The sequence below is a fragment of the Lethenteron reissneri genome, chromosome 20 (assembly GCF_015708825.2).
Source record: "Lethenteron reissneri isolate LAM-NWPU_2019-01 chromosome 20, ASM1570882v1, whole genome shotgun sequence".
Taxonomy (NCBI): Eukaryota; Metazoa; Chordata; class Hyperoartia; order Petromyzontiformes; family Petromyzontidae; genus Lethenteron; species Lethenteron reissneri.
Window position 1 is genome coordinate 9,864,601 of NC_083798.1, and position 13,147 is coordinate 9,877,747.

General features: G+C 53.8%; 1 protein-coding gene across 1 annotated transcript in view; it reads right to left on the reverse strand.

Moving 5' to 3' along the window:
- Nucleotides 1-11,311, reverse strand: part of LOC133344724 (reversion-inducing cysteine-rich protein with Kazal motifs-like) — a 46,514-nt gene extending 35,203 nt beyond the window's left edge. Inside the window, 4 exon segments of the mRNA XM_061554822.1 lie at nt 1,735-1,771; nt 9,249-9,323; nt 10,022-10,080; nt 11,043-11,311. Coding sequence (XP_061410806.1) covers nt 1,735-1,771; nt 9,249-9,323; nt 10,022-10,080; nt 11,043-11,133 — 262 coding nt within the window. The 5' untranslated portion in view covers nt 11,134-11,311.
- Nucleotides 11,312-13,147: the final 1,836 nt, after the last annotated feature.

Consider the following 13,147-nt stretch of genomic DNA (forward strand, 5'->3'; position numbering starts at 1 on the left):
GTCCACCTGTTCCACTCCATTATCCTGCATCTCACTTATACTCAATCTATAAATATACAAACATTATTTATTTACCTAAGGAAGCCAAACTGAATCTCAAAAGAGTCCTACTTTGGGATGTTTGGATAATCTATTAATGAGTGTTTGGCATGTGGGAGGAAACTGGAGTACCCGGGAGAAATGCCATGCGTATGTGAGCATACTTAAAGCTGTGCACGGATAGATTCAAGCTGCTCTACTGCCTCGTATTGGCCTCTTCCAAACGTGAGCCTACACCACCTGGCATTCCGAGGCAGTCTCCTATTCAACCAGTGCCAACCGGGCTCCAACTGGCTTCTCGCTTGCTAAGATCGATGACATCGGGGTGGGGGGACGTCAGGATAACTTGATGGCAAGGCGCACATGCAACAAAGTGTTGCACACCCAGCACCAAACGTGCGACTGTGAGCGCAAGTTACAGTCTTCACGGCACAATGGCATGAAGCAAACTGTTTACACTGCCTCCCGCTCCCTCCCAGCGTGCATCACAACTTGATGACAATCCACGCAAACCGGGGGTGCATTGCCGCCTCCGCCGCCTCCGCCGGGCGATCTGCAATTGGCACTGCAATTTGTAGCCCTTTGTTTGGCAGTCAGGGTCGGGGCAAGTGAACGGGAGCTGCGCGTGAGTGGGGGTGGTGGTGGTGGCGCCGATCCATTATGCAGCGCGAGCACGTTTCACACCACCGGCTCGTTCCACGACCCCCACCCCCACCAGCAACAAATCCGCCCTGCGTTACGGCCATCACTGCCACAGCCCCCAGAGAGCCGCCACAGCCGCAACGACGCACACACACGCGCGTGCCACCACCCCCTGTCGCTTTACAAGAGCAGAGGTGACCTGGGTGGCGGCGGGCTCCCTTGCACCTCCGAGGATTGTCTCGCAAAAATGGAATTAAAAAAACGTGTTTCAAACGGCGTTCAGGCTTGACGCGCTCTTAATTTCACGGGGCGAATTTTAAGGGGGAAGGGGGGGGGGGCGGAGTGCGAGGAAAATCGGCCGCAGTTGCTGGGATGATGCGGTTGTTGATGCGCTTGTTGATCTGCAAAAGTTTGTTTGAAGCACTCCCAGGCCCGGCGGTGGGGAGGAGTGAGGCCAGGGCGCAGCCGCTTATCTCGTCACGACACGGCACCCCCGGCAGTGCTGCTCACATCGAGCGCTAATCAGCCGGCGCAGGGACACGGCACAACTGCCGGGGGCCTACTTGCCCTCTACCACTCGCCACCCCTCCAGCCTCCACCGTGGCCTCCTGCCACCCCGTCACAGAGGCGCAACCCAGAGCAATGGCATAGGGGGGCCATTGCGCCCCCGTGTAGATGTTTTGATGGTCCAGACCATTTTGGATATTTCCATGAACGTATAATTGTAAGCAACACAATTTATATTTTCCTGATGTATATTGCTTTTATACATTTGACTCAACGCGATGTGAAAATGTAATTGTGTGAATTGCTTAATGATTGCCATATTGAATCTAACACACATGCGCTCAGTCATGTGTGTTTCATCTGAAATAAAGACCGAGTTGGGAAAACTTTTTGTTCCAACTCAGTGGAAAAATATTTCCTCCCCCACCCCCCGCTGCGAAATGTCTCGCTGGGTGCGCCACCGCCCATCCCTGCCACTACCGCTCGTTGCGCCCGGCGCAAGCGTTGGGCCCTCACTGCGCCCAGCGTGGGAACGTGGTTGCTTACCTGGGAGCGTGGAGTTGACGCAGTCCCAGAATTCAAGCTGCAACGACAGAAGAAGAAGATAAAAACATCACAGGAATTAATCGGTAACCTCGAGTCCACGTGTGGTTTTTTTTGTCTGTTTATGACGACTGCATTCTTCCAGCACACAATAGGTAACTATACAGGGCAGAGATTATCAACGGGAAGACGACTGTACATCATGTGAAATATGAATAAGCCGTCATCTTTAGTTTGAGGGCTGCTGCTGCTACTTTTGTTTCAGGTGTCCCCTGGAAGAATAAATACGTGTCAATGGATTCTCATCTGAAAGGTAATAAACGAAGTTCACTTGTGCACGTGCGTGGATATGAGCCGCTGTGATTGCACTGGGGCGCTTTCCGAAGCAATTGGTTGCGTAAATTGCCATTAAAGTTAAAGGCAAACCAAAATCAAAGGGATATTTTGTTATTGTGATTTTGTATCTCGGTCATGTATCACGGACCGACACCAGTTTAAAGTCTCCTTAATGAGAAAAAAGTATTTAAAGTTGCGGTTATGTGTGTCATTATAATACAGTATTTCAGTGACATCACTGCATTAATGGTTGAAGTGCATGGGGAGTAGCATCACAGTGACGTCAGCAGGAGGGCTATAACGATGCTCATGACCCTCACTTTGAAGCATTTGTTTTATCATTCATAAAGCCGCAAAGATATGGCCCTGGTACATATCGTCCAGAAGAGACGTGTTTGCGTGCGTTGGTGTTTTGGCTTGCGTTCTTTTTTCATTGGAAAATAACTACCTCGTGTGCAGTGGCATTTTTTTTTTACGAAGCCCTCAGCCGTGAGGCCAAAGTGACCCAATCCACGCGAGAATCCGCCCGCTCTAGATGGAGCCAAACGAGCCAAATGTGTTCACGGCATCTGCAATCTCACAAACACGAATAACTGAGGGCGCGCGTGGCGCACGGATGCACATCGTCCATCTGCAATGCACATGTGGAGTCCAACACTTGCAATACAATGCAAACGTGGATTTGTACGGCGTACAAACCGCGACCACATCGCAGGACACTGTACAAACAGGAGTACATACCTGCGTAGAGATTTATTAAAAACTTTTAATTTTTTCTATCTACGTGACTTTACTGAACGAGCCAAAGAATATGCATATAAAGATTTATCGTAGTTTTTTTCAAACAGCAGAAAATGATGGGTGGTATTCAATAGACCACGTCGAGATCCGATAGGACTTGATTGGCAGAAGCGTGTTTGCAAACACCCACGTGGAGACGATTGAATCTTGAGTTTAGACTTTGGCAGAAGAGGAGGTGGTTCACCAATACAAACGGCCAGGAAGGGAGTTCCAGACATCTGGAGCAGCATCAGCGAAAGAAGTGACCTCCCATCGAGCGAAGGTTGACTTGCGAGTTTCAAAAACTCGCTTGTTGATGCACAGTGTGTAAACGTTGAGGTATCCTACTCGGATTAGCACTCCTTCATTCGGCAGTGCAAGTCGTACGTGTGTGTAACAGTGAAGGGAGCAAATAGGACTCCATGGCTTGGCTTCCAACAACCGGGGGCACAGAATGAGACCCATTCGGAACCTTCTGCACGTGGCCCATGGCGATTCCATCGAGGGATCTCTCTCCCTTGAGCCACGCACCATCGAGTCTCCCTCCCGCAGGTATTCATTTCAAGTAATTCGCAATTTCTGTAAGCGATTACAAATTGACAGTGGGCAAGGCAATGCCGCTCTGAAGTTGCTGCACACGAGATCAGTGCGAACAGCGAAAGGACCACGTGATGCGTGGTCTGCGCCTTCCTTGAAAGCAGCCAGCAGTTTGAGTCAACGCTCATTAACATAGCCGACACAGCAGAGCCATTGGAACTTAAACTCTGCAGCCCCCACATGCCGCTCCTGCTGCATTCCCCCTCCCACTCTGCTCCCCGGGACTGCTGTCTGTCAATCTCACGACGTCCGACGGCTCAGAGCGCCCAACTTTTATTCTGTCTCTGAAATTCACTCCGTTTTATTTTTCCACACACGTTCTTACAAAACTTGCGACAAGATACCATCGCACCATCGACTCCCAACGGTTAGACTCAAATCCGGGCCAGCAAACTGCGACTTCTTCACAAAAATCTCGTCGGACTTTAAGTGTACGAAATAAAATTAGCGCAGAAACTAAAAAAAAACCTGGGCTTTCGTGGCACAAAGGGCGGAACTAATATCTGGCTGACCCGACAGGAAATGTGTGTCCCTGTGCCCCTGTGTCTCGCTTTGTTTCCTGGCTCGCCTCCCCTGCCGCCACCCATCCGCCCGTCACCCGCACGCCATCCGCACCCCGTCATGGCGCCTCTTGCCGGGGTCCTCTCCATTAACATTCCTGGGCCGTGAGTGGAGGGAAGGAGTAGGGGGGGCGGGGGGGGGCGCTGCCTGTCGCCACTCATTACCCGACTCCTCGGCACAAATGCCAGCTTTGTCCCGGTTTCTCCCGCGGGACTTTCGCCTCCGACTCACACTCCAGCCTCAGCCACGATCATCCCCGCGACCCCGTCCCGCTGCGGCCGCTCGCGACCCTCGGGCCGTGCCCTCAGACGTCGAGGGAGAATTCATTCACGATGTGGGCGGGGGGTTCATCGGCGCTGCCTTGAGCCAAGTGCGACTGAAACCCTCGCGAAGTGAATTCCCGGGGCTATGGAAGTGGAGTGAGGCTAATTGTGGAACGTGTATGTTTCAAACGCAGTTTAACGAACAAAAACTGTGGCGATGCCACTTCTGCGGAGGGGCACGATGCAGCCAATGTTCAACTTCACGTGGACGTGACACCCCAGACAGCACGAGTGACAAGGCGCAGTGCTTTTGTCCGCGGAGCATTCTGAGCCGACCCTCATCCCCTGTGTGTGTGCGAGAAACGGCTTGGGACGCCCATCAATTTGTACAAATGGAGCATTACGTTCGGCTCCTCCCAACTACTACGACGTTTAAATAAAGACACCGCTCGTAAACATCGCAGCAACATGTTTTGACTTGACTAATAACACTAATCGCGCTAGACTATAATCTAGAAGCGGGCGTGATTCTTCAGGATGTTACAGCCTCGCTCTCTGCTCACCCACCAACGCTACGGGGCTGCGTTCCGTGTGTCCGAGGTCGTTCTGAACCCATGGGAAAATCCGAGTGCCGCTCAGGAACCGGAGAGAGACCTCCGCACAGTGATTGAAGGCCCTCTCTCACTCATTCACACGAATGGGGAGTTTAACGTACCTACACATTCACTCTTGGAAAGGATTACGTGTTACAATGGTAAGTGTTGCGGGGGAGATATGTTATTGTCAATGGGCTCTCGCGTAGCGCCAGTGGGAAGCCGAGATAATCGGCATCTTCAGGCTCCGTGCGATTCAACGCAAGCGACTGCTGCTGTCAACATTATCACGGCGGGGAGGCGACCCCGAGTCAACATCACCCCGACGTGAACCGAGAGCCCCTGTAGGTGCGATCGTCAAACACAAGCGAAAACAGTTTCGCCGCACAAACACTCATCGGCACGCACGACAGAGATCTCCCGTATAGCCTGAACACACTGTTGGGGCAAGTGCTGTTAGCGAGCATCTACGCACACGTGCACACACGCGTGGCCTATGTAGTCGGCTTTCTGTTTTATAGCCACTGGCGTCGGTGTTTACAATCACTGTGATGCATCATCGTTAACGGGTCCCAGCCGAGCCCGCGACATGGACAAGGACTTGTTTGTTTATTTGTCTTTTCATTAATGCACGGACTCCCCTTCCTGCTTCTCGTGGGCCTAGGGCTTCCTCCGCCCACCACCATCCATCACCCGCTGCCTCTCTCCCGCACGGGGAAAACACGCGAGGCTTTGCGCACTCTCTGGTGCCGTGCACGCTGCCTCCCGTACCGTGTGACGACGCGAGCACTGCCAGGTGGAGACGGACAGGTGTGTGTGTGTGATTGACAGGTGTGTGTGTGTGATTGACAGGTGTGTGTGTGTGATTGACAGGTGTGTGTGATGGACAGGTGTGTGTGTGTGTGATGGACAGGTGTGTATGTGTGTGTGACACGGTGTGTGTGTGTGTGTGCGATGTACAGGTGTGTGTGTGTGTACGGGCTAGAGAAGAGATGGAGTGATGTGGTACAGGAGGACGTGGAGCTGAGTGGACTTGTCGATGACTGGTACCATCGGTGTCAAGATCGGCCTCTGTGGAGGAGGCTCGTGAAGGACGCTGCTACTGGGCAGTTGGAGGCAGTCACCCTCCAGCAACAACGGAGGGTGGAGGAGCGACGCTCACAACAACGAGCGGAGCGCCGGGTGGCTAAAGCACAGCAAGTTGGCACAATAGGGGGCACAGGTGGTGCATCAGCCAGTCATCTCGGTCATCTCAGTCAGTCAAACCGTGGCATCTGGGTCTGCCCCGTGACCTCCTGTCAGCGGGCGTTCGACACTTCACGTGGCCTCAAGGTGCACATGGCCTGGCACAAGCGTCGTGGTGACGTCACCACCACTTAGTGGCGAATGGCGGTTGTTGTTGTGTGTGTGATGTACAGGTGTGTGTGTGATGGACAAGTGTGTGTGTGATGGACAGGTGTGTGTGTGTGTGTACAAGCGTGTGTGTGTGGACCTGCGAATGTGATGCAAGGAGGGTGATTGGTTCGTTTTTTCTCACAGCTGTTAAGAAGAAAGCCACAGATAAACGCTACAGAATATTTGTGGCTTTCTTTTGAAAAAAAGATCGGTCCGACTTATTTAGTGATACAAGACGATGACTTCAGCTTCGCTAATCAACATCTGCTTTCTGCCGCAAAGCCAAACATTTCGTCACTGGGAATGGAATTGCCCGGCGATGTCTGCGCCCATGTGTCTGTCTGAACTATTGTCAGTCAAAACAGACACTGACACCCCTTGGCACGTGGGCTGTAATCAGCTGCGAGCCGCATCAATATCCACTGTGATGAAGAAGATAGAGACATTGTGACAAGTTGGTCCTCCTTTCTTACGAAAATGTATTTTTGGCATTTTAAACTAACCGTGTGAATTGTGGCATGCTGGCTGTGGGCGGCAGTATGAAGCATCTCATTCACACCACATTCCAATGTTCTTTTGCATTTTCTGCGGGGGGGGGGGGGGGGGTAGAGTTAAGCTGTCGGCTTCTACGAGTCCAGATTCGCACGTGTGTGCTGAGAGGAGCGGTGGAATTGTTTTTTTTAGCTTACCGCGCTGCGAACACAGACACCCGGGTTCGATTACCAGCCACAGCTAACGTGAGTGGCGAGTAATATCTGAACCTGCCCCTGAGCTGCCCCTTCATCAAACTCGCAGTGACCGGCGTGGAGAAGCATGGCCAAACAATCCCCACGAACCGACACAGACCTGTGCCAGGCAAGGGATCGACAAAGGGCCGTCTGTATAGATCTGCATAGACCTCCGACGTGACCGCCGACAAGAAAATACATCGGAGAGCTTCGTGGCACGTGCGCCGCGAGAACCCACGCAGTCACGAGGGCTCCGAATTCTGAATTGGTCCCCCGCACCGCGTCCACGGTTTAAATCGCCTCCCAAAGAGCCATCCTGGCTCGGGCTGCTCCGACACGAGGCGGCTGCGGTTTCGCCCCCCGCGTGTGCGAGTCACATGATGGGGTAAAAAAAAGCACTACCATGTGCCGAGACGAAGCGGGTATCGGGGAACGGGATGAAGGGAGGAATGGGAATAGAGATGGGGGGGGGGGGGTAGGGGGGGTAGTGAGAGCCGACTGGAGGTTGCGTGTGTGGCCACATCAGGTGACTCGCATGCTAATTACCGGAGCGCAGGCCACGAGCCGCACTATGGGGCGAGGAGCGAGCTTGCAGGGTGCAAGCTCGCTGCGATGCCAATGGAGGGAGGGGGGGGTGCAACACCAAGACGGCCACTCTGGCCAACTCACATGGTGCTAACCATTGCAACATGCGTTCCGTTCCCCGAATCCACAAATGCCTCACTCATGTTACTTTAAAATTTATAGTCGCCGCCGCCTCCACGCCAACCTTATATCCGTTGACCAGGCGCTCGTAAACCACAGCCATGCGTGCTCAGCAAAACGCGTGCCTTTGAAACAAACGCAGCGCATAAGGGAGCTTTTTTTGCTCTCACTTTTGTTGCCATTAATCATTTAAACGATTCGCAGACGTCGGTTTCGCACCGAGATCGCACATTTGCACTCCGCGCACGTCACCCCGCACCGCTAATTGCCAGGCTCATTGGCTGATAATTGGCGACCCCGCGCGCTATAAACGACACTCTTGCTGCGCGGTGGCAGACGGACGCCGGTACCTCATCATCCGCCCGGCCGCTCGCGTCGAGTCCAACCGCAGGACGACGTCTTCGCGAGCGAGAAGGACGCACGCTCGCGGGGACCCGGCGCCCATGCGAGAGTGCGAGTGCGGAGAGGCGGAGGAGGCCGAAGGGCCGAGGGGCCCTGGCGCACGGGGGCCTGGCCCAACAACGGCGTGCTTGTGTGGGCGGCGGGCGCCCAGCGGGGCCCCTTGTCAACCCGCCCGCCTCAATGGCCCATTGACCAGTCCCGTGAAAAGATCAAGGCTCCGCCGAGCAAGGCCCTTCTCTTTTCATTTGGCAAACAAAAAAAACAAAACAAAAAACCCCTAAACGTGAACACACGCTGAAGGGGCTCAGGCTCACAGTCTACACTTAAATTCCTCGCCTCTCAACTTTCCTATTTTCGCTGCATGCTCACGTGGTCGCCGATTTAGCCTCAAAAGCGTTTGACTCATTTGTGACGAACGCGCAATTATTGCACCGCGGTTACGTCAAACGATTCCGGGGTTATGTTTTGCATTAGAACTGCATCTCTCTTACACAAGGAGTGAAACTTGGCTGTGTTGCAAACTGTGGCGGCTCGGTATGCCAACAAGCACCAGGGCCCTGATAACCACATTGGCACGGTCCGGCACTGGCCGCAGCCCAAAACCATCGTCTTTTCTCCCTAAGAAGCCCTCCACTTCCCCCAAGCATCCCTCCCCACAAATCCCTCCACTTCCCTGGCCGCTCCCCTCCCCACTCCGTGCCCAGCAGAGCTGCCCAGATCGCTCAGATGGCAATAATTACACACGTTCAAACCCCTGCCTTCAAAGGAGCTCGCCGGGTCTGAACTTGATCAGCCGAGCCATGCGAGATCCTGGAATTATTCCGCAAATATCCATCAAGGAACCCGCGCCGCCGATGCTTACGTAATTCTGCCCGCGTGCGCGAAATGTCCCTCGCTCAGTCCCTGGCCACGCTCCTCGCGGTGTGAACTGCCCGTGCAGGCGGTGGAGGGGGTCATCGGATGTCAGATGCCATCGCTACCAGTGCCACCGACGCAACCACCCCTCACCATCGCTTCCTCCCAGGGATTCATTTGTCGTGGAAAAATTACCAGGGCTCTGCCCAAGACAGCGCCGGGGGCGGGGGCGGGGGCGGGGGGGCGGGGGGGGCAGGACCCCCTCTGGTACGGTGCGTGATCGCGCGAGCCTGCTCCCTCACCATGCCGTCGGAGCAGTAACTGGGCAGCTTGTGCAGCAGATGCTTCATCCTGGACTCGCTCTTGGTGGACGTGAGCTGTGGTGGACAAGGCAAGCAACATTGGGATGCATTCCTCGTGTTTACCGGACAAAAGTCGAAAGCTGGCGTGCGTTCACGCTGAGCACAAGCATCCGCTGCCAACACTGGGAGCGAGTGCCACGCTTGGCTGAAGCTGGAGGTGAAGTTGTGGTACAATCGAAGCCTGCTGCATTTCGGTTTCAGGCATTGCACAATTACTGGGCATTTCGGCAATGTCTGCAATAATTGCACGCATGCTGATGTGCGGACCGCATAATAATAACTGATTGTATCGATGCTGCTGATAGGGATTGGCTGCTGCTGCAATTGATGATGAATGAATAATGCTGTTGCTGATGAGGATGATGATGACAAGAGCTGAATGCTGCTATGATGATGGATAAATTATGATGCTACTGATGATGATGGTGATGATGATTATTATTCATGATAGCAATAATAATAATTTATTGCTGCTTATTTATGATTGATGATAATAATTATTCATGATGGTAATTGAATGCTGATGATGATGATGTTGGCTGTGCCGATTACGATGCTGTTACTGCTACTAATACATTCATGATGCTGCTGATGATAATTAACAAAGGTACTGTTGACACAATAAAAAAGAATCATCATTGACGATAGTGATTGAATGCTGCTGTTGATGATAACAGTGATGATGCTGCTGCTGCTGATAATAATCACCGGACCTGCTCGCACACCTCCCGGCAGATGGGGTTTTCCCGAGCCTGGTAGCAGCACGCGGCATCTGCGGAGGTCACAGCGAGAGTCACGGCAGGCGAGGAGGAGGTGGAGGAGGTGAAGAAGGAGGAGATGTGTCGGCGCTGGGGGCCGCACTGGGCGCCCACGTGGCTCGACGCACACGGAGCCCGCGTCGCTGCCCACGAGGAGCAGTCGCTGCCCACGAGGAGCATTCGCAAGCCTCCGCCAATCCCCGCGGAAACGCCGTGAGCCCCGTAATGAGAGGGGGGATTAGTGGGAGCGGATGCTCGGGGACATGCCCCCCTCCCTGCCCCCCTCCGTTCCCTGCTGTTCCCTCTTCTACTCGCCGCAACCCCACTCACCCCAACCCCACTCACCCCCGAGAGTGTAGTCAGCCGAACCTCGGAGGATCGAGATGCGGTCCCCTTGTGATGCTGAAATTGCTGCTGATTATAATTCTGCGACTGATGATGGATTGTTATGATGCTGCGTATGATGCTGCTGCGGCCATGGCTGATGATGCTGTTGGGCATCAGGCTGGCACAGTGGTGACACTTGCGCCTCGCAGCACGAAGGACCTGTGGTCGATTTCCGACTAGGGCGCCCTTGCCGTGTGCAGTTTGCAGAGTATATATAGCTCACTGTTCTTCACAAATTCTGTATGGACTTCCTCCGGGGTATCCTGAGTTTCCTGCCACAGCTACGAGATGAAATATAATTGGTGTTGGCCAAACATCCGAATGCAGGCAAAATAGTATTGGGACTTCAGTGTGATTTTCCTGGGTAAATAAGTACGTATTGGATAATCAGTGTTGATGCTGCTGCTGCTGCTCCGCATGATACTGCACCAGGACTCTCTCTCCGCTGCCGCCGCTCTGTCGCCGCGGGGCGGCGCGGCAGGGAGAGGGAAGCGCGCGGGGATGCGCCGTGCTCGTGGTGGGTTAGGGGGTGGAGGCTCTGCGCGTGGTCTGCGCCGTAGGCAGCCGGAGTGTGCGTCGCTTCACTCACCTTGAGCGCGGGCTGGGTGCAGCTGCAGGAGGCGGGCGACAAGCAGCAGCAGCGGCGGCAGCAGCGCGCTCAGCGCCCGGCCAGCGCCCATGGTCGCAGTGGCAGTGCGCGCATGTTGGGTCGGTCTGGCCCGGGAGACGCAGCCGGGGTCCGGGCGAGAGAGCGGAGACTCCGAGCGCGGCGCGTCACGGGGTGGCGGGGCGGGCGCACGGAGGAGGGGGATGAAAGGAGGAGGAGGAGGAGGGCGCGGGGAGGAAGTGTGGGACGCAGGCGGGAGGGAGGAGAGGATGTGAGGAGGCGAGAGAGGCGAGCAGAGTGGCCCTGCACGCGCGGCTCCGCGGGATCGAGTGGAACAGCAGCCACAGCCGAAGCGCTGCGCCTCCTCCCCCTCCCCCCACGTCCTCCTCCCCCGTCTCGCCTCTCCAATCACTCCACGCCTCGCTGCCCGCCACATCCTCACACACATCACCGTGCCTCTGCACGGGAACACCTGTGAGTGGGGTCGCTATGGAGTGTGCAGGCGGTGCAACTGCGTCGAATTATGAAAGGAGGGGGACATGGAACTCCGAGGCATCGGGGCTCATTCCAGCCACGGCTGTCGAGCGCCACGGGGTCTTCGTCGAGTGGCGACACGAGCCCGGCTCTCGGCGCTTCGGGTCGAGTCTTTGACTCACGAACATCTGACCCGACCCGCAACTCGACCCGAACACGCAATTTTTTTATTCAATAAATTAGGCCTGGGTGATGTATTATTCTCGCAGTGTCAAGCACTATCTTTCTTTCATTCCATAAAGGCATCTGTTCCTAAACATGAAGTCTGGAAAACATTGAACCACACGTGGCACACTTTACTTTGCTAATACGGTAGTCACGGTAGGGCATAGTGGCTGTTTTGTGTGTTTATCTGTGTGTCTCTATGTGTGTGTGTATGCCTGTGTTGATGTACGCGTCTGTGTGTTGTACAAAGCGGTAGCATCATGGTTTACACGCTTCTATGAACAGTTCGATTCCTGCACACAGCCAACATCAGTGACGAATATCTAAACCGGTCCTGGCCCTCCCCTAGGTAGACTCAGCCTTAAATTGGTAGACAAAGGCGGCCGGGCGTGGTGCTAAACATCCACCCCCATGCGTGCCGTCTTGGCTTTCATAGGCGCTCACTAACGGCATTTGCCCCAAAAATCTCTGTGCGTATGCATCTATGTAGCAATTAGGCATTTTGTCTTGCTTTCAGCTTGCATCTGAAACATTGTGAGTGTTATCAGGAATCTATCCGGCGTCCAGGCCCGAGACTCCCTCCAGCTCCCAGGACGCTCGCTGGCGACCACCACGTGGCTCCACCAGCACGAAGAACACCGATTTCACTCTCGACGAGGGGACGATTCAGAGCCGGCGCTACCACAATTTCCCAAGTTCTACGCTCCTCGATAACATTAAGATGTGTCAGCCAATTAATGAGGGGGTGGGGGGGGTCAAACTGAAGCACCCAGATAAAACTCAAGCATGTGAGGGGGCAACACTCTATCCCATACAGATCGCTAGACAGAGTTGGTGGAGTCCACATTTGTTGTTACCGCCTTCTGCTGGCAAGCCAGGCCCCACGGTAAGGGAGTTTCGCTACATTTGTGAGGTGATCCACCCAACGCTCACCTCTACAATGCTGGATTACAGGCTGCCACGTGCATAGCCACCACTGCCCGGCCCGGTTTGTGGTGCCGAGCTTTGAACCGAAATGTCGCGCCGCCCAGTTCCCAGCGAGACGTAATTCAACGATTCAGCTGAACACGCAACAGGCTTTCGCGACCAATATTATAAAGGTTTTTGGGTTCGATCGCGTAAGTGTAAATGTGTCGTAATCCTCCATCACCCGACACAGCCAGTAAGGTTTGTCACGTAAACAACGCGCCAATTATATTCTGAAGCGGTAATAATATAAATATAAACCAATAAAACTTTTTTAAAATAATATAAATATAAAACAATAAAAATTATTTTTTTGTTTTATATTTATATTATTTTATTATTTCCCTTCTACGTTACTTTACCGAAAGAACCAAGAATATGAATCCCTGCAGTCACAAAAGCTTTAAATCTAAATTTAACGC